At 39.3% G+C, this 22609-nt stretch overlaps 1 protein-coding gene across 1 annotated transcript in view; it reads right to left on the bottom strand.

Moving 5' to 3' along the window:
* The window catches only part of STAG1 (STAG1 cohesin complex component), a 154349-nt gene that overhangs the window by 40236 nt on the left and 91504 nt on the right, over positions 1-22609 (bottom strand). Inside the window, exons 11-19 of the mRNA XM_067302030.1 lie at positions 19548-19627; positions 17389-17496; positions 15095-15209; positions 11916-12033; positions 10591-10694; positions 7512-7604; positions 7302-7391; positions 6919-7122; positions 2559-2629 (exon numbers count right to left, since the gene is read on the bottom strand). Of these exons, the coding sequence (XP_067158131.1) occupies positions 2559-2629; positions 6919-7122; positions 7302-7391; positions 7512-7604; positions 10591-10694; positions 11916-12033; positions 15095-15209; positions 17389-17496; positions 19548-19627 (983 nt within the window). The remainder of the gene's footprint in view (positions 1-2558; positions 2630-6918; positions 7123-7301; positions 7392-7511; positions 7605-10590; positions 10695-11915; positions 12034-15094; positions 15210-17388; positions 17497-19547; positions 19628-22609) is intronic.

The following is a 22609-nucleotide window of genomic DNA, read 5'->3' as shown; positions in this document are numbered from 1 at the left end:
TCTCTCCCTCCACAAAACTGCTGTCTTTTAGAAGATGCACGTAGTGAGCAGAGCTGTACCCTGGGCTTGGAACAGCTCTGCTAGCTACAGTTTTGCTTCTCTACTGAGGTTTCGTTTATCTTCATCCCTCCTTCTTCAGGATGTAGCAAACTTCCACATAACTTAGTCTGAAGGAATCTGATGTGTTGAGTGTGAAAGTTCAGCTGAGTTGGGCTGGACACACGGTATGGAAAGATTGTCTCCATGTACGTAAAACCCCAAAAGATGCTACAACTGTGTGTGAGGCCCTGGCAAAAAGAAGCCTAAATGTTTATTCCACGTGTTTTATTTCAGAAAACCTCAACAAGGTTTATTATTCCATTCCGAAGACTTGGAAGGAAAGATTGAAATGAAGAATTTCATTTGTACCTGAAATACCGCCATCTTTGTTTGATGAAAGACATTTTAATTAAAAAGTGTGATGTGAGCCCTTTGCTGCCAAACAGCATTTTGTTCTTTCTAAAATATCTATCTCCCACCGAATCGGTTTCATTGACTCAGCCTGTAAGCCTTCTAATACTGCGAGTGATTTCATTACCATTTGATTTACTTTAATTTAATTAGGAGGAAAACTGAGCAGCAAATATGGTCTACAGGATATCTGTCCTTAACTCCCTGGAAAAAAAGAGTTATGGTTCCTTTATCCTAGAATATGAAGCAGCAACTTCCAAGGAAACACAAGCACAGATAAGGTAGTTTGAAGGTTCTCCTACTGCAAGAAGGGAAGGACTTGTTTCTTTTTGAAACCTCAGCAGTTGCTTTTTCACTGCACTGTCTGAAGATCTGCCAGATATCAGTTGTTAGCCTACCACTTCAACTTCTTCTACTGATTTAATTTCTTCTGGCTACCAGTTGATGACAGACAACTACAGTATCAGGCAACAGCCACTCTTCTTTGAGAAGAGAATACTCAATGCAAGGTTGGATTGAAGATCTTAATCTCATATCTAAAGGTTTGGTAAAACTCTGTCTCAGATGGTATGATTGCTTCCCTTTAACAAAGAAACCACAGCAGACTTAACATTCAGTGGAGTAATGAAAAGGATTTCAGTCCCTATATACCAGCAGATATTAATTAGAAATTCCCATTGAAATATAATCATAAATCCCAAATCAGCTGAGAAATGATACACAGCTATTCTCAGCCCTACAAGATTGGATTCTTTTCGTTTTTTTTTTTTTGTTTTTTTTTTTGAAGATGAAGTTAGATGTCCCTAAGCCTGATTTGTGTTTCATTCTACAAAACTTTGTCTAGAGTCTGAAATACCTCTTTAGAGATTTGGAACCCTAAAGGAAGAAAGTATACATGAGAGACTCTCTCCGGAAAGTCTTAAGAGTTGTGCTGCTCTCTTGGATGTGAATTACGGCTTTCACCAGTCCTGTCGGGGAAGGCAGGAGTGGCTCCAGAGTGTTACCAGGGAGACCGAAAAACTAATTTGCACATGTATCAGCCTGCTTCACTACAGAAATTAGTAACGATTTAATGAACTCTGTGGGACTCTTGTAGAATGGAAAGAAAGAACAGATATTTCAGAACTACTTCACACAGTGAGCCAATACAAGATTTAGGATTAAGTGAGGACCAAGCCCAGCACAGAGGGAGAAGCAAGTCACTAAAACCAAACACACTTATTGGTATAAAAAAGGTTACAGAAGCAAGTACCTCTCACATCTTGTGATAAGGAAGAAATGATTTGTGACTCTCAGCAACATATGAAGCTTTCTTGCCTGCTGACCAAGAGCAATTACTTCCTACAATTGACAGAGGAGGAAGATTAAGTCTTTGTGTTATCCTCCGAAATTCAGGCGGGTCAAGTGAAATGGTCCAGGATGCTCTACAAGTTATGGGGTGCTCACAGGTCTCTCAGAGAGCAGCAGGACACAAAAAGCTTATGCCTGGTTCCTTTGCTCTGGTGCACCCCGTGGCTGGTGAAGGGCGTTTCTGTGCAATCCAGGCAGTTAAGACTTTGCCAACAACTCAGCTGGAAACTGTATTCCTGGCATTTCTGCAGGAAGAGAAATGCTGTCTTCCAAACTCTCATCATAAACTATTAATGATTATTATTACTACTGCTCATTTTCACTATTTTGAAGAGAAACATTTCAAAGGCATGCAGATACTGAGAGAAACAACTTCCTCCATGCCTTTCCTAAGCTGAGGCTCAAAGCAAAGATGTGGTTTGCATCCACTGGCTGTGGAGATACGAATTGTCCCTTATGCGCAGATTGTCTGACATGCAGGGGAATATCGGTACAACACTCCTAGGTACAGAAGCATTTAGCACGGGATGGTATGCCATATGCATTTTCATAACAAATCTGTAAAAGTAATAAGTCATTAACTAAGCAAGGTCACAGACTAGACCAAATAGTAATACTCACAATGCCATCAAGCATTCATCAATCTCCATTTTACAGTTTAGACCATAAATTTTCTCATTTCCTAACACCAGACATCAACTCATATTTGCTGAGATGATAAAATTAACATAGTAAATTTTCCAGGGAAAATCACATACTTGTGAAAAGAGGTTAATCTCTTTAACGTGGAGAGCACATTATATATGTCATCGTCATCAGCTTCTTCTCCCTGAAAATGAAAGGAAATCCATGAAGAGCAAAATCCATGCACTGAGAGTACATTACTGCAGAGGGAGGAGCAGACTCATCTAAAAGTTTATGTTGACACCAAAACTGACTTCAAATGTTACGACTACTTTTATTTTGGTTCCATAATAATAATATGGAAATAACCACTGCATAGCACTAGGAAATAGGCAAGATCATCTGATAATATTCAGCGGTATCACAGTATTAATACTCAAACCAGCATCCTCTAGCAGTAGAAATCGTTCCCCAAGGAAAAAAACCTGAGCTCTAGCTCGCTCTACAAAAAGGCCTGAACTGCAATTTAGCAATCAGCTGATGAACGAGCTACGAGAATAAAGCCAAATGCTCCTCTTGTTCCACACCAGAAAACTGCAGATGTCAATAGGAGGTTTTTACAATGATCAATGGGAAAATCCCTTTCTTTTCATATCCTTCATTGCTATTCAGTGTGTTACACATTGTAACGCATGACAGTCACATCGTACAGAGTGACATATGTTCAGAACTGGATGGCAGGGGCTTGTTTTTCCAGATTTTACAAATCTGGAGGAATCACAAACCCTAGAGTAAATATTGCACAACGCAATCAAAACTTTTAATTTCAATTTAATTTTTATTTTTTGACATTTTAAAATGTCATTATCCTAAAATTTTATGCCAACTGAGCATCAAATTCTCCTGGTGAACCACTGGAAAGAAGACATTGCCAAAACTTCAATTTTTCCAGGAACTTTCTGAAGTGGAAAATACACTTAAAGCAATTCTTCTCCATTTCATTTTGTTTTGATCAATCAATTGCTTTCCAACTAAAAGCCCAGGAATTAAACATTTCCCTGCCTTCAGATGCAATTGTCAATCAATGTTTCTCTCATTATCAACCTAGTAGGGAGCCGTAAAACAGTGTGATGCTTGCTTGGGTACAGATGTGTGTGCTGCAGAATTTAAAATCTCTTCTTAATGATTAAATAAACTTACTAAAATTAATTATTCCACAAACTATCATCCAGTAAAGAAAATGACAAATGCCAAAATTTAAATTCCTTGCTATCTCACATTTTTGTCTTATTTTCATCTCCCCATCCTTCTCCTTGTCATACGTCTGACCTCTGCCCTCCCTGTTCCTTACAGATCTAAAGCTCTTAATTCTTCATTTCTCATATGACTCCCAGCCACGGCTCTTCTCTCAAATCCTCATCCGTCTCTCATGCAGGTCCCCAAGCGAATACACACAAAGATCTTAAGCCCTTGCTCGCATTTCTCTACCCCTGCCCAAAGCTGGGTGAAGGAAGGGGCTGCAGCAAAAGTATTTGCTACCACCGGCCCCTGCTCCTTCAGAAGATCAAGCTTTGCCCAGTCACCTCAGTGCCTCCTTCAGGGCTTCTCCCGCTTGAGCGCTGCACAGAGAGAAGCAGCCCGCAAAGAGAAGGGAAGGGAAACGGAGTGTGAATAAGCAGTTACAGGCTTACTGATTCAAGAGCAGTTCTAAGTAATAAAAGGAAGATTGCAGGAAAAAGCTTTCTCCTCCATGCATTTCTCCTGGGATGGAAGTAACTTATGAATCCTGGGATCTCACTGCTCTCTCCTGATTCCCCTTGCGCAGTGGTGAGGTCAGAGCAGTGTCAGAAGGGAGAGGACAGCGCTGCAGGCCTCTACAGAGCACCTAAAGCACAGAGTGCATTTTCTGGACTCTCTCAACATTCATGTATCCATAGTCTAAAACGCAACTGAACCTAAATGCTTTACTGGCATAAACTGGCATAACTGGTCTGCAGTGTGGGCTGGGGGTGGAAGACAGGCAGATTCACAGTCTCCTTCCATCTTTACTGCTTGTAGTGGCTGGAAAGTGGTTCCTTGTGCCCCACAGACCATAATTCCCGCTGGAGAGGACTCCCTGAGGAAGGCTTCTGAAATATAGATAGGGACTGCAAGGTGGCAGAGGTGAAAATGGGACTGGATATCCTCAGACCAGAAAATCCAAGAACAAGGCGACTGATGCTAGAGTAAACCAAACTCAACACTCATGGGACTGCTGGTTTCCAAAAGGGTACGTGGATGACAGAAAAGGAGGCAGCGGAGTTAGAGGTTCTTGTCTCTTGACTCCTCTTCAAAGCTGCTGCGTAGAGGAGAATGGGAAAATCAGAGAAATGATACCTGCTGTAGAGCCACAGGAGTCGTAAGTATTCCTGCAGCCGTTAACTGAGTCTAGGATTGGGGTTGAAAATATTATTTGTGGGTGTCTCAACAGCTCTGTTAAAACGGTGAGCTGATCTTTTCTTGGGTACTGAAGTTAAACTATCCAGGGAGCAGAACGCAGCCTCTGAACCCTTGAAGGGATGGAAAACATAATCCACCCCACGGATGGATAAAGCCGGCTTCACAGCGAAGCGGTGTGGACTCTTCAAGGGTGGCTCTTCCGCAGAGGCTGCGTGTCCCCAGGCAGACCTCATTTGTGTTTGTTACACAGGCCGTTACGTGACCGTCTCTAGAGAGAACAAACACGGCATTTGCTTTGCAGGTGCTCAGAGATAAAATTAGGGGAAAAAGCTCAAAGGAGACATCTTCATAATGTCTTAAGACAATGAGTATAACAAAGATGGCAAGTCAGTGCCAAAGATTTAAGATTCCTCTTCCTTCTGGGTCTGATTCTTGAAAAAACCATAGGCATAAGCACTTTCTTTCATCTCCAGGCAAGACAGTATGAATGATATGCTTTGTGCTGGTCTGAGTTTGGTTGTGAAAACAGATGCCGAACTTAAGATTCTCCAAGAGATAGGTTTGGAGAAAGAGCCTCATAGGAGCCTTGTCCCTTGCCTCTGTATATGGAGCCAGAATGAGTCTTGGATGCAAGGAGAGCGAAAACGCGTGGACTTCACCAGAGCTGTAAAATCGCTGTGAGCAGGTACCAGCGGAAACGGTGAAGACCATTATTTACAGTGATCACTTCCTGGGCATCTGGTATGGAAAACCTGGCTCACTCTGAATGGGATCTTTGGGTTGGCAGTCCAACTTTAGCCCTTTTGCTACCCAAGTCAGCAATAGATTCCCCAAGGTTTTCTTCTCAGAGCTGCCGGTCCTGTTGGCCAGAGGTGAGGAACCTCAAAAAATCTAGGGCTATTAAAACAATATGAATATAAACTTCTCCCAGACAGCTGAGACATGTGATGTGGCATTAGTTGAAAGCATGCACTTGCCACAGATGGACAGGGATGAAGTATAAATTTTAGAATGTCACTTTTCAGGTTGTGCGCAGAAGTTGCTGAAAAACCATAGATAAAATGGCAGATATGTTCTATCAAAGAGCATACGGAGGCGCACTAACTCTTCTGGGCTGTGGAGTGCCTGCTTCCCGCATGCACTGTCTTATTTACTTATGTGCCAAGTAAGATGGAATACGTTCCCAAAACAGACAAGTATTTATTTACTCTAAAATAGCAAGGCATACAGACAGTATGTATGTATGTGGCATATTACATAAAGATAGAGAAAAGCTTCTTTTCTTTGATATTCAATTATAAAATATAGACTGTAGCTTAACTTTCTATACACGCGCATCTAAAATTAAGTGTACGTGCCAGTGCATTAATCTGTACGAAGTGAAGAAAAAGACCTATGCAGCCCCTAAGTTATGCATAAAAAGCATGAGAATTAAACAAATTAAGTAGTGCTAAACAAAGTTAAATTTATGCAAAGCAAAAAAAAGAGTAATTTCTATACTTATTTAATGTATTCTGTCTCTTACATATTTTGAAGGGTAAATTCTTTTAAGTAAATCCCAGATACCTCCAGGTTTCAGACCTATATCTTTATTTCCTTCTTTCCAGAATTCTCTCAGTAAACCATTATAAATGTTTTACTAAATCCTCTCTTCCATTCAAGACATAATCCAGTCTTGATTTTGCTGCCAGCATATATCTATGCAGGACTACTAGAATCACCACCAGCATTAAAGTAAACACACCTTTCTCTACATTTTTCATCAGCTTTCACCCATTCATCCATTTCATTTCCCATGTGAACTGTCCAAATACTACACTAAATTCGCAGAAGCAGGATGGTGCTGTGGTCTTTCTTTGACAGCATCAAGGTTTTGCAGGCTTAATGACTAGTCTAGGGGATTTTCTACATAGAGAAATAGCTCCAAATAGTTATGAAATAGTTGTTGCTGCACTGAGTCTTCACATGGATAATTTCATGATGCAGTACGGATGTTTTTCTGCAGTTTACCATAGTCTGTTTTACGTAATCTAAATTCATTTTAAGAAAACAAACCTCCTGCAGCAGATCCTCTACAGAATGGTTGAATCGATCCACAAATTCATCAATAAGTTGGCTGTGGGCTATGTCAACTCTATTCTGGATGGTATATTCTTCACTACAGAGTATGCTGTAGGTTTTGCTGCAGGCTTCGAGAACATCTGATTCCACATGCTTTTCCACAACAAACTTAATCTGTTTCAGTAAGGCGTCCAGATGCTGCAGATCAGAAGAGAAGTTCAGCTTTCACGTTACCTGAACAATGAAACTCAAAACAACACTCAGGCGAAGAATACACCAAATCAAGGTAAGATTACTAATTCAGGCACTATACTATGTGACTACACTGGTAATCAGACTCTTGAAAACGGTGAGAGTTCTTGCCCGATATACCATACCTTTTCCATTCTGCCCGTGCTGTAGATCTCCAGATCAAAATACTGAGGTATTTGCAGGAGATTTGCAACCTTCTCTGCATCAGCGGAATACTAGACATCATTGAAACAAAACAAAAAATGAAGTAAAAATAAAAATTTATACAACATAATGAAAAAGTTTAAAGACAATTGTAAATACCAGTAAACAATTTATGCTGTAGAAAAAAGTACCTTTGATAGCAACATAGGAAGTGCAATAATGAAATGCTCAGTCAATTTATTTCTGTCATCTATCTGAGTTTTTCTCTCTTTTGCCGTTAAGACCTGCAAGCAATTAAAAATTACTACAGTGAATGAAGTTTTTGAATATAGCAGTCATTAATTTTTCTAAAGTTTCTATTACAAACAAAAACCCATGCAAGTGTATTAAAAAAAAATCAAAATAGGAGCAAAAAAACCTAAAACATTTGGACTGAAGAGTGGTTACATGGGAGGGCCATGTGTCCTAAGAAGCCTGAAAAGGAAAATGTCATTTCATCCAGCATGGTATCGTCTCTACACATCAACATTTTTTTTTAGGACTGCAATTCAAATATAACCCAAGTGAGTGGAAGGTTTGCTATTACTTTCAAATGAGCTCTGGCTTTCACACGTTAGATGTAGTGTTAATGTAAGACATCAGGGTGAAATGAAGTATAATTAAGAAAACCCAAACCAACCCACCCTGTAACAGTGATTTCCGTTAGCAGATTCAGGGTCTCATCTCTAAACTGGAATGTAATTCTCAGTGAGAACATACATTCAAGTTCACAGAACTCATTTACAAATTTTAATGACAGATATATCGAAGCTACAAATGCTGTCATAGCAAAAACACCTTGAAACAGTGAATAGATGGATAATAATCAACCCAGCATGCTCTGTAAAAGCTTAGAGCTGGCTTCTTGGCCTCAAAAAGGTAGAACGGTCATGAAGAATACTTCTGAAAGCAAAGAAGGATAACAGAATATCCCAGGTTAGCTAAAGATTTATGTAGAGCAAAGTTGCTAGACTGCACAATGAGGGTACAAGCTAAAGTCAGAGGAGAAACTATTTTGCAAGAAGAGGAGTGCATAATTAGAAACCTGTTTCCATTTCAGCTCGGAGAAGACGCTAGTGAGATCACAGGAATATGACAAACCTCTACCGACAAGTCAGAGATCCCTGCCGCTAACTCCCCGGAATTCATCACCTACCTGAAAACAAGCAAAAGCTAAACGTCGTACCTACATCTCTCTCTAGGTGAGGATGAACAGCTGGAAACAAAATCACGAAGAAACTGGGGCACATAGACAAGAGGCAGCCTATTGTGGCAGCAGGGATCCAAAACAACAGTGGAAAGGAGGGGAACAGCTAGAGGTTTGTCACCAGGGATAGGAAGCCTCTGCCACAGCACATGGCAGACGGCTGGACACCACAGCAGCAACTGCAGGTCTTGTACCGGCTCGCAACGCAGCACCCCCAGCGGCAGCAGAAGCCACCAGCGCACCAGCAGGCAAGGTCCGTGCAGCGGTCACGGCAGGCTCCGACCTCCTGACAACCCAGTCATAGCCGGGTGACCAAATATTACTAGGCAATGGCGCCATTAAGCAAGCTGAGTCCCTAGGATGATCTCAATGCTCTTTTGATCACCCTTCAGAAGGTGAATTTTATTTTACTGACATGTTTTCTTTAGCTTTGTAGAAATACAGACATAGACATTCTAAGACTTAAGAAATTTGCTGAACCTAAGTGATCTGAACTGTGGATCTCCTGAGATGGAAAAATTACCCAGAAAGCTAATAGTGACATTATTTGGTGCCCCAATCAGAAAATACAAACACAAAATTTTTGTTAAATGTTTGCTTTTTCTGCCAGGATGGTTGGAGGTAGAGACAAAACACAAGGTTAAGTTGTACTGACAAAGCAGAGCTGGTAACCCAGGAAAATAAATGCTCATGTAAATTGGAGTAAGTACTTTTGTAGATTGTCCCCTCTCAATGTCTTAATGAATTAGGAATTTCTTAGAATATGCAATTATAAGGTAAAGTATATAAACCATGTTTAAACTGATGGTTTCTTGGAGCCTTTCCCAGGGTGCTGTTTCGGGACATAAGGCTAATATGCTTTTGGCACATAAAAATTAAGAAGCTAAGTAACTGCTCTAGTTTAGCAATAAAGAATGACAAGTCTATCTCTAGATTTCATTTCAAATGAGCCCGTGGCATTCTATAATCTAGTTATGATCATTCAGAAGTGAATCTAACAAAAATACCAAATGTTCATATGGCTTTATTTAATTTTAGTCTAACCTACAGAAAAGAGGAGGACTACCAAAAAGCAGGGAAAACTGTCTGCGAAGCCAAGACTTTTGAAACCTGGATGCTGTATTTATGGAGAATATAAATGAAAGCCTGGTGATCACCCTGACCTCGTGTCATCCAAATGACTTATAATGCGATGCTTAAAAGCCAGTGCCCAGCCTTAGGAATGAAACTGAAAATTGATGTAGGTCTCTGAACAGTCACTATATAATAAATAAAAGATTTAGCACCCAGACTGCAATTTGGCCAGTATGTCAAATTCCGAGATTTTTACGGCACCCAGTGGAAAAGGCCAAAAAGGATGGATACATAAAATCACAGAACCATTCAGGTGGAAGGGACCTCGGGAAGTCCCAGTCCCACCTCCTGCTCAAAGCAGAGGCAGCTCTGGGGTCACACCAGGGTGCTCAGGGCTTTGCCCAGTTGGGTCTTTAAAACCTCCAAGGATGGAAACTGCACCACCTCCCTGGGCCTCTGTTCCAATGCTTAACTGCTCTCATGATGCACCTACTGGGGGCTTCTTCTGCAAATATCACCTCCATATTGGAAGTATATTCCTTTTAACGGAAGACAGTCAGAGGCAATCTTATTCTGCTCCTGAGCTCTACTCTCTCAATTCTAATCTAGATGAACAGCACAGGTTGTAGATGCTGGTAGACTCCAAGTCTAAGTCAGGGGTATGATACAAAGAAAATCCGAAAGTCATAAAAAAAGATTTTCAGGCTGTAAATTCATATTAATCAACAGAGCAATGCAAAAACCAAAATGAAACAAAAAATTCAAACATGTCTAGAAATACAATTTCTACTACTTTTCTTCAAAAATTTTTACATCAAACAGGAATTATAAAAACACCAATTATAAAAATCCTATTTAGAAGTGTCACAAAGTAGCACTGTAGACAAGTATTTTTTGTTGCTCTAGTAACACACACACAGGTCCGAACCACCTATTGCAATACAACTTACTCTTTTTCCAGTGCCTCTGCCTACTGGAGGATGTGCTTCAGCAGCTTGCCGGATTGTACACACCATCAGCTCAATAAGAGCACTCTCCTGCCGGTCAGACATTGCTGTGGAAGGAAAAAAACAAGTAACATCAGTTTTGATGATATATATACACACCATCTGTGAATGCAGCTTTAAAATAGTGGGAATAGAGAAGAAAACAGAAAAAATTTTGTCTGGTGTATAAAATCACAGCTTGCTTGCTCACTCTTTGAATTACCATTCACATCATCTCGAGCTGGACATGGTAGAACTGAAAAAAATTCAGAGAAGGGCAGCAAAGCTGATCAGATGTCTGGAGTGATGCCTGTAGAAGAAATAACTAAATAGGCTGGAACCTCTCAGTCTGGAAAAATGACAATTGAGGGGGAATATAACAAAGATCGACAAACTAATGAGTGGCAGGGAGGACAGAGAAGGACTGACTGTTCGCTGGCACTTCCTTACAAAATATTCTCACAATCCCGCAGTTTTGCTGTTCTTTGGGAAGTACTTCTGGTCACACCTAGAGGGCCAAGCTTCACTAGGCTATACATAAACAAAAAACCACAAAGTGCTGGCTCCTTTCCTAAGGAACTTGCCATGGAAATAGATGACCACAATCGTAACAGATGGACACCAGAAGTCAGATGTCGAGACACTGAGACAATCGGCACATCATGCTAGGACACAGTAAGAGTACATCAGCTTTTCAACCACTTAACCACTGTGAAAGTCCCCAAAGCAGGAAAATCCTGAAGGTTTATAAAGCATCTTGAACAAAACTCATCGCTTCCATTAGGGACCCTTTGCCACCAGTCTTGTGCACACAGATCTATTAACCAAATGGGATTCAAAACTAATTGCAAAAGAGTTTCCTTCATTTATTCCTCTTGAGAATTCATTAGGTGTTAACACTGTCTGAAGAAGCCCCATATTTTACTATCACCACCTGAAGTGCTTGTTTATTCAAAACTCTATTACCTAATTTATTGAAATATTTATGTATATAGAAGTCATTTAAACATTCAGATGTGAAGACAAAGTCACAGGCTTTAATTTAAGCAACCACACTACAGCAGACATCACAAGACAAAAAATTTAATATTCAACTAACTACATTCCTTTTGAAGTGAATTCATTAAAAATAGATTAAATTAAAATCTACATTACTTGTACTTCTTCAAATATGCTTTCTGAACATACCACAGCGTAAACACCTCCATGCCCTGAAGCAGAACAAACATTTCAAGGAATAATTAACAATATTGTGTGATATCAATAAAGTACCGAGATTAAACAAATACCTTCTTCTCCTTGGACTGGTTCCTCCAAGAGCAATTCTGTCATACATTCCCAGTCTTTCAACAGTTCTTGAGAGCTCTCCCACAAACTGTCCACCAAATAAGCTGCATGTTCATGCAACTAGAAATTACAAAGCAACCATCAGTAAAGTGTTCTGGTACGAGTCCTGGCTCTTCAACTCTCACAATCATTTGGGCATGGACAGTGTCCACAGGCATGGACTCTTGCAACAGTCAGAAAGAAAATGAAGTTTGTAACTAACTTTGGAAAGTCGTCTTTCAAATGAATGATGTAACTCCATGACAATGGGGGTACGTTTTAATGGAAGAGGCAAGAAAAATAAATTGAGCTTATTTTCCATGGAGTAGTTTTTTTGTGAAAATCTCCCTCGGAGTTTTGACCTGGAAGACCTAAACTTATTTTTTCTCACTTTCTTACTGCATTATAAAAAGAAGAGATGGTGGGACATGAGAATAAGGGTGAGCTATAATGCATTCTTTCTGAACAGATACTTATTTTTCATTCAAACAGCTTTTAATAATGGTGCATCACATGGATATGGAAATACTTGTTCATTTTAGTACAATATTCAGCTTCAGCTTGAACTTGACAGAGAGCAACAAAATGAAAATTTGTCTAATGGTGTTCATATTACATCTATACTTCTGAAAAAGGAAAACACGCTGGGCAGTTTTTAGCAACATGATTCAAACAACAATGCATTGAAAAGTGAGCCAGAACATTCACACTTTTCAGGAGTATGGTAATTACAAAATAAAGTACTATAAAGTTTTTGTTAGGTTTATGTGCATTCACGTTTTGAAATAATCATGTAATGATCCAAAATTGTCACTAAGTATAGCTTTGTGATCTGTCTATACAATAGATGGAGCTCCAAAAATGCAAGATATCGTCCTAATTCTGGTCTCCTGAAACAGTAGCAGAAAACCTAGTGATTTCAGTGGGTAAAGAATTGATACTAACTTATCTTTAACTGCAAAAAATGTTCTTTACGTGAATTAACACAACTGTTATAAAGCGAGAAAAATAATTCATAGGCTTCTACTGATCTGGAAACCGATCTTTAGCCACCATCAAAAAACAGCAAGCAAAATACGCAGAGCTGACTCACTTGCAAGACATGGGACTGACTCCTAAATAGGAAAACATCTAAGAGCTTACGGAAGGTGGTATCTACTGTATTTACTTTTCTATTTCTGACAGCCCTTGAGGAAACTGTCATGTGTCACAGAGCTTTCCAGTGCTTGTCACAGGGTTAACTGCATCTCCTTCCGAAGGCACCCTCGCAGATATTCGTGCTTACGCCTTCTCGTCCTCTGCGCATGCCATCTCCCAGTTCGCTAAGTCTTTATCAAACCTGGAGCCGTAATATTCACCTTTGCTTGTGATCACTCTCTCAAAGACGGCAATGGCAAAAAGCTCGCCCTGAGGGAGAGGCGCTCTCAGGAGCAGCGCGTGGTTTACATCAGCCTCTGCTGATCGTGGCTTTGGGACCAAAGTTGAGTTTCTTCACCCGTTCTCGCCTCAGAATGACGGACAAGATTCATTCTAGATAACTCCCAACCACGAACACACTCAGATCAAGGCATGGAGGATACTGGGCATGACAGTTCAGCACAGCTCCCCCATCGCTAGCTCTAGCTCCTAGCTGGGAATACAGTATATATGAACAGCAGCTGAGACAGAGAGGCCCAAAGAGAATGTGGCAACTCGCACATCTGCCCTAAGGGAGCAGGCAAATAAGCATGTGTGCTTATGATCTACCTTCAGAGCACATGTTCCCGTCTGGCTGAGAATTAGGCTCTTTGGGCACGTTGCCCTTCTCGTCTCCCAGCTGCTCTGGGCATATCTAAGGCTCTGCCTATGGCCATTTGGGCTTCTCACTTTAAGACTCATTACCAAGTGATTACACCAACTAGCAAAGCTTCATCACCACTGCTCTCCATTCGACTCAGGTATTTTCACCAGAAACTATGATCAAATATTACAATCTCATTTCTTAAGAAGCTGTAAATACTAATCCATTTAGACAGCAGATTGACAGCCCATACAGGTAGTGGTGTTTCATCTGTCTTTACTTGCAGGTTCCTAGGGTGTTTCTAAAAAATGTTAACATTAACTAAACATTAACCCTGCACCTAAATGTTCTCCTCCTTCTTTCTCAGCATCTCTATAATGCGTTTCTTTTCATCCTCGCAGTCAAGTCTCTTGCTCAAGCCTTGAAGCCTAACAACTATGATTGCAATGCCTTTCTTTTTGCTTTTTACACAAAACACATTACCCTCCCTTCTGTACAGAAACATTTATGTAACTCCTTTCTTTCAATATTCATTGGCCACTTACTGATTACTGAATTGAATTTATCATTTTTAAACCTTTCTCCCCTCTATCTTCAGCAAATCCTGTACCTGACAGCTTAACCTCTCTTTTCAAGTTTTCCTCCATTCAGCTGCCATTCCCAGCCTTAATTGCTGTTAGTACTTCTACCATAAAAACTTCTTATACGTGTTATCTCTATAAACAATCACCTTCATAAACTTACCCTGTTCACATCTAAGCCCCTTATATGATCCAGGTCTTTTATACATTTTACAGTGAAATGAATATCTATTTATATGTACGTTTATTTGTAATTCCTTTCCCACCTGTTAACTTCTGTTAATTTGTCCCACAAAATCCTATCCTGAATGTGGCTGTCAAACACTTAATACCATCATATATATGTTTGCAGTCTCCATCCTTGGAAGTTTTCAAGACCCAACTGAATAAAGCCCTGAGCAGCCAGGTCCAATCTCAGAGATGACTCTGTTCAAATATATTTACTTCATGAAGAGTAACTCCAAAGGTATATTCTTTAGTTGGTTATCTTAAAAAAAGCACCAGTAACATTTTTGTATATTAGTGAATCCTGGTAGCCACTATACTATCAGCAATACAGTATAGAGTACACTGGGGACAAGTAAGAGCAAAATAAAACATAGAGAAGATTTTATCCTGAATTCACTTGATGGACAAGGAGATGGGATAAAGGGTATACAGTATTTTTGAAATTATTTTAAAAAAGGAAAGAAAAAGACAACCTGTTATTGATGTTGATAATTCACTACTTAATTTCCAGGTTTTAGTAAACATGTAAAGATTAAAAACAAAATTTTTTTACCTCACTTTCAAGAAAGAAAAGAACCAACATTCTAATAAGATTTCCATTTGGACTATTTCGCCCTCTCCTCTTTGCTAGAGCCTCTTCAGCTTGGGGATCATGTCTGCTGAACAGTCTAAAAATAAGCAAAAGGAGCTATCACGTTTATCGAAACAAATCTCATTTCTTCAATAATATGATGAGCATTCATTCTTGTTATAGCAGATTTGTTCATAGAACACAGTGAAAATATCTCAAGCTATTTCTGCCAAGGGAAAAAAGGTATGACCTCTTCCTGCCAGAAGGGATGAATTTATCTTCAGAGTCTTCAAGTTCATAGGGATGGAGGCATTTCACCCAAGGAAAAAAATCTCTAACACATTTATATTGAAGAAGTTTGCACAGTTTTATACATTTGCATGATTTATATAGTTCTGTATTTTTAATTTTTCAAGTTTTATGATGGTGGAAGGACTTATTCCACTAGTGCAACTAAGGCTGTACACCTTTACTGTGGTCATGCTGACTGGGATGTGGTATAAACATACTTGATATCCCATTTAGCCCAACCAGGCTCAGGTACCAGTAGCAGCATGAAAGATAAAGCAAGCTACCAGTCAAACGTTTTGGTTTTTTTCCAGGTGAATTAACCATTCTGCATCGAGTTCCCTGATGCCTGGCTAATTTCATACTGCTCTCAACATTCAATTTTGCTAGCTTAACGTGATCGCAGATATCATTTATGTTATGCACAAATTTTGTATTTTACTTCTCTTTTACAGACATCATCTTATTTACCCTACTCATCTATTGAGCTATAAATTAACAGATAGAAATAAGCACTTCTGCAGGTGCTGAATTATCTTAAACATCTACCCCAGGGTTGAGTCAGTGATCATAGTATCTACTCTCCTTCGCTGACTACAGAGAGCCTAATGACCAGCTTACACTGAGAAATTGGCACCTAAATGTACAATATTAGGTGAGATCAATCCTATTCCAAATGGCTCAGGTAGCTTCTAGCTTACTTAAGCTAGAATACCAGCTCTTATGTGTTAGCAGGAGCCAAGAGAAAAATGGTTGTTAGGGATGGGACAATTTTTCTTCAATATTATTTACCTCAGGAGACATATTTACAGAATACAGCATAATAACTCATTGCAAAGAAAAGCTAGGATAAAGTTTTGTCTTTTCACTAGCATACAGATTTGTCTTTGGACAAATTCATTTATCTTTTAGCCGTTTCTTCCAGGCTGTTTTGTCACATGTTAACTGACAGAGGTGTTTCAGTATACATTTTTTAAAAAAGATCTAACCACTTCCTACAACTTGTATAACGTCATGTAGGAAACCAAAGGTAACTGAATTTTGTAAATTAATTCCAAGAAACAGACATGTCTGGTCACAGAGAAGGAATTCTGGAAATCCACCACGAAAACCTTGCAGTTAGTGTGGACTTCTAAATCACTAACAAACCAAGGAAAATGATAAGAACACTGACAAAGGAAAAGCGGTATTTTTAAGGGATTTTTTCTTCCATCTGTATCTTGAGATGAAAGATTATATAACCTGTGTTCTGATATTAATACTCTGTAAGTATATTAAAGAATTCTAATCCCTCAACTTAATCCCTCAACTCATAAGGGAAAAAGAAAATTATTAAGGACTTTCAACTAACTTCTTATCTAGCTAACACTAAAATTAGAAGATTAACTGCTGCGATGTGGCAATGCCCTGCTGACAGTCACTGATGCAGAACGACCCATATCAGCAGAAAAGCTATAGCCCATTTCCTCTGGGATAGTAGCTTCATGAAATACATAACCAGGCTGTAAAACATTTTTAAGGGAAGACAGAGTTTAGAAACAAATTTATTAATTATTAAAATCTTTTAAAACCTCTTAAAATTGATAATTTGGAAACAAACTGTCTTAGAAGTTCTTAAGAGTGATGACTGCTTACCAGGTAGACAAGCCAGGGATGTATAGGCTTTATAATATCACAACAGTAATTCAGCAAAGCTACAGGATTTAAAACAACTTTAACACAGAGAAGTATATGCAACCTTTTATATTTAGCCCTGAGAAATCAGTAAAAATTATCTGAGTCCTAGAGCAAGAAAAATGTACATTCAGTTTCTTTAAGTGTTTAGGTCTTGAATTTAAACAAGAGAGGAAGTCTGTGTTTCAAATTAAGTACCTGAAATATTGCTAAATTGGGATATTTTAGTATATTGCGTCTTTGCCTTTAGACCTTACCACTACTAGAAAGCTGTCACGAACCTGTTCTTATTCCATGGATAATGGATAACTTACTTTTTGTGAAGGAATTCCCCAGCTGCTACCGCAACAGGCCGGTGTGCTGAATACACCAAGTGATAAACGTTCTCACAGTCTTCATTGGAGAGAGCTTCTTCACTTCCACTGAAAGAGTCACAAAGTAACACCTGAACTATAACAAACGTTAAATTACAACCCTCTCACCTCCCATAACTTGCTTTTGACAGCTGCAAGGTCGCTTCCCTTCATAAAAATCCTAGATGGAGGAACACTGACTTCAAAGATCTTTGGCTCCATTTCCAAATAAAGAGATATTTAAAGGACTTGTAAGTCTGAAAGTTTGTCTGATATTCTTCCCCCAGTTATATCAATGTATATGATAACTTTAATGAAAATATATTACCATCACTTAGAAATCTTGCCTTGCTTAACCACTTAGACCATCAAACTAACTACAATACTCATGCTACAAGATACCAAACACTTAGAATCAAACATTAAGTTAAAACCCTAGAACGCTGCATGAGGAAAATGCTATCTATTGCTTGCTTGAACTTACTTACTTCTGTGGCACTGTCTGTTTGCTTTTAAAACTTTTAATTCACAAAATATTTTGAAATATTCAAAGTCGGGGCTGGGCAACCCTTTTCCTCCTTCGGTCTCCTGCCCTACTCCATTCCCGGGAGCCCAGGCCTCTGCAGGTGACGGTCCTGCCCTCGTGCAGCACTGAGAAGTGCTCTGGACACGGGCAGGAGAAAACTAAACCAGATTATGCCACACATGGTGTCTCAGGGACCCAACTGGCACTATGGATACTCCAATAAAATCAATGTCTAATCATTGCAGGATTGAATCACGTGCATTTAGAATTACAGGAATACTGATATAAGAAACTGTCCGTCACTTTTACAGAAGTTAATGCACTAACTTTGTAAAAATGCCAATAGGTATACAGTCTGATTCTCAATGTCTAGGAATTGAATCTTATACCATGGTCTGCTGGATTTAAGATGTTAAAAAGTTTTTTTTTCTATAATTATTTCTTGACTAGAGCAAGCCATCTCTTATCCTAGTCTTGGGTAAATTACACAGTCAGGCCTTCTGCAGTTTCTGAGCTTAAAGCAGATTTTGTGCATGTGTTTTCTGAAATCATCTCCATTTTTCAACATTACCGTTGAAGAATGCTATGAGTAATGGAACTGCAATAATATTCCATCAATGATATCACAGTATCACCAATATTGCATAAAGAAATAATGTGACTTCTCTCCTTATTTAGTCAGTATTTATCAAATATGTTTATTTATCAGGAATCTATCCATCTTTCGGCTTCAGACTGCAAATAATTTTGAAGTCATCGTTCCCCATCATGATTGTCCCTAACACCTTTCCAGAGTTCCTACTTGCCAGAATATTGCCCTGTACTGTTAACTGTGACTCATATTCTTTTGGTCCTAAATGCATCAGCTTGCATTTAGCTGTATTTTTATCATTACGCAACCAGAGAGAGAACAGGTCAGGAAAAAAAGAGATGTACTGGACAAATTGTTCACCTAAAATCTTACTGTGTCCCCAAACAAGGCTAATAGAGCAGGGAGCAGATATTTTCTACATGTCTTTCATGATCACACTTTGTATAATTGCTTTAAAAATATCAACAATATAAAAGTAGATATCAGATTCTCTTTCTTCTGATATACCAAGTTTAATATCTGTAAAGCAGAAAGACCAACAAATAGAAACTAAAGCCAGACTTCTTCACTAACAGGAAAAGCTAGTCTAATTTTTCATCCAAATTCTGTGCATCAAAAAAATGCTCTTTGAAGTTGAGCCTCTGGGTATAAAACTATGATGCAGAAATTCTACACATCTGTTTGAAACAGATTTTCTTTAACACATGGTTTAGGGAACATATGATATAGCCTTAGCAGAACTTCTCCGGCAGCATCCTCATGAGACTATTGTGGTTGGATCCCAGTGTATTAGATCCACGTGCCACTAAAGGCAGGTCGGTTCAAATTATCAAATATCTTTTTTCAGATTCCTGACAATATTATTATATTTTCAGTTCAAATTCATACTAAATGTAAAATATGAGATTCACTTCATTACACAAGTGAAGAAATCAAGTCAATTAAGCATTACTGGTGAAGGTAATTTTCAGAGAGAACATACAAGTATTGAGAAATACTCACTGAAGTATTAGCGTGACTAATCGAATGGCTTCCACAGCAACATCATATTCCTTATCAAGTGTCATTGATACAATGCGATCCTGAAAGGCAATTTTATTACAGTGACAAAACAAAACAAACACAAAGAGCTATCAGCTGAAGAGTTCTGTAGATGACAAAACAAATAATCTAGGCAAGAAAGATCTTTCCACTAGACACGTGAGGACCCTTTGCTACCCTTTGATATCGTTCAAGCATTTAAGGTGTATCCATGGGAGCTCTGCGCTATACGCAGAATGGAACAACCGACAAGTACACAGGAATAGGAACAGGCGCTAAAGAAACATTTGTTATGCTTGTGCGTTTTGGAGGAAACAAGTAAGCAGACTGTGGAGCTGAAGCACCACTCTGGACTGGTCTTATTTAAAACTTCTTTCCTGAGAAGGAAGATATGTGTGTTGGATCACAGCACAGAAATGGCCCCACTTCACATCCCACTTTTCTAGTAGAAACAAGTACACCACTTTCCAATCAAATGTAATGATTTTACATCTTCTAAGTAGTTATGTAGAAGTCTCCTAAAGGTTTCTTTCTTTTTAGTTTCATTTTGCTAACTGTCAACCTAAAAGAGATGTGATGCACGTATATTGTCCTCCCTGTCTGGAGAGAAATTTTATCCATCCATAAAAATGCAACACGTCTTGGCGTTCTGTACTTGACTGATCAAGTTAATGAAAAGAAATGGGGCCATCTGAAATAAAATTTGATTTCTGTGGCTTGACCTGCTTCAGGATAGACTGGGTACTATATGATATTTGGGGATGCGAAAGAACAGAAGTCGGACACTGGAAAAGAAACAAAGTTCTAGGAAGCACCATTAAAAGTCACCAAGAACAAAGCAGTACAGAATAAAGGTGCCCAACTCCTCTTTCTACTCTTCCAGGGATTAAAAGGCTAACAGCAGACATCAAGCAACAGATGCTTATTTCAACACTGAAATTTAGGAGCAGTATGTAAAGCACGCATGGTCTCTCCAGCGTTACCTCTCAGACAACAGAGGTCTGCAGAGATACTTTGTGTTGTTAAGACTGACTGCACCTCTGTCACCGTATAAATTCCTGGGAAATTTGATGCATTTAACTGTTATATCTAGGTAGTCTGAGAGACTGTGAGATGTCCACAGAGAGACTCGAACAGCAAAATAACTTCCCAAAGAGGAAATTCTGTTTGTGGAGAAGATGCACAACTGCTGCCAATTTTCCTAACGTTTTGGCCAAAAAACAACAACTAAGAAAACAACATCAGGAGAAAAAACAGCGAGAGATATTACTCTTAAAGTTTCAGTGATATTTCATACAACCTCTCAAAGTCTATCTTAAACACCAGGACACCATTGGGAACTCCTGGGAGCTGACAGGAGGCAAAAGAAAACAAATTGCACACAAACGAGTAAAGCACACAGGTATAATAAGCCTTTTAAGCCTCCAAAGAAAGCGTGGAGTGGAAAGGATCTTCTCTTCTGCCTACGCAACAAGAGGTACCCTCTGACTTCAGAGTCCTCTTTGATCTTGGAAACTGGCTGATGTGTCAATACTCTCTTATCCGACAAAGCTGTTCTTTCCTCTGAATTTTGCCAGAAACATCATGCATCTCTAAAGGTCTAAAATTAACAGTGCTGATGTGTAATTTTTTCTTTTCTGCTGTGCTGCCAGCACCTCGGTGTGATAGCACCAGTCAGGATGCTTGAAAACGAGACTTGAACACCTAATGCCTCTGGAAGATTTAACTTCAGCAGTTTAGTAACTCGCAGAGCCCAGCTGTTCAACCTGCTTTGACAGAAATTTCCTGTGCCACTGTACAGCAGTAGAATAAGACATGTGCCTGGATCTTGACCTGCATTTATAACACTGTTTATGAAGATCAGTTTAGATTAATATATTAATTAGGTGGTGAACAAGGCTGGCTGAAGAGCAAATATATCTTCTGCCACTCATGCCATGGAGACAGCAGCCCGCAGCTGGAAAGGGTCAGGGGTGAGCTACAGGAGTTAAACAGCTGCAGATAAATTTGCTGGTGCCTCGACTCCAGCATGGACTGCAGAGGAGCCAGTTCCCACCTTTTCTATTCCCATCTTTTCATCATCTGTTTCTTCAATTACTGTTTGTGTCAAACAGGATTTCTCGATGGAAAACAAAAGTCTCTTTGATGAACAACATTTTTTTTTTTTTTTCCTTTTTAAGCTTAATTACTAGAATATCGTCTGCTCCTAGAAACATCACCACCAGTGGCTCACCCTGAAACACTCGGAAATGCTGGGGAAGAACACGCATCATTCCTTTTGAGAAGGAACATAAGGAACTGCTCTTCACAGCTCTCTGGAAGGTGGTAAAATATTAACATCCCAATACAGGTCATTCTGGATCAAATTAACTTATATTTAAACAACTAGGAGATCTCTAGAGATCTCCCTCTTGACAGTTTGAATGGATGGAGCTGAGTATCAGCTGAACTGCGCAAGCTGGTAAAAGTCTGGTGAGGAAATACAAGTAAGCAGCCATGGAAATGGGAACGGCAGTTAGGTTACTTTTCAGGGGGTGGGCTGTGGAGGCAAGGCGTTCGAGTAATGCATCGCAGATACAAAAAGCATTAATTCCAAACTTTGCTCCGCCCTGACGCCAAAGGCTGCTTCGGGGTCAGCACAGCGGTGAAGCGATGTCCAGTCATTTGGGCAAGGCCAGCTTTCTGCTCTCTTGAATGCGGCTGCAAACAGAAACTGGTGAATCTTTACCATGTTAAACATATACGTTGTCTAGGCTCGCACAGACTTTGAACTTGCATTTTCTCTAGTTTCTCTAATTCATAATGATACAGATTTTTGTAATAAAAATAGATTTTTTGGAACAGAAGAAAGATAAAGATTCCTAACAGGGTTCCCTATTCTCTGAATTTCTGGACAGAAATCAAAGTTCTTTGTGTCTTTCTAAAGCAAGAGAAAACAGAAAATGTACAGGCTAAGCTGTTTTCTTCTTCTTTTAACGAATAAATTTATCTATATTCTGAAAAAGTGAGGAGGAAGTGTTTAG

Source organism: Apteryx mantelli, chromosome 9 (assembly GCF_036417845.1).
Source record: "Apteryx mantelli isolate bAptMan1 chromosome 9, bAptMan1.hap1, whole genome shotgun sequence".
In the NCBI taxonomy this organism is placed as follows: domain Eukaryota; kingdom Metazoa; phylum Chordata; class Aves; order Apterygiformes; family Apterygidae; genus Apteryx; species Apteryx mantelli.
This window is presented reverse-complemented; position numbering and strand designations above follow the sequence as displayed.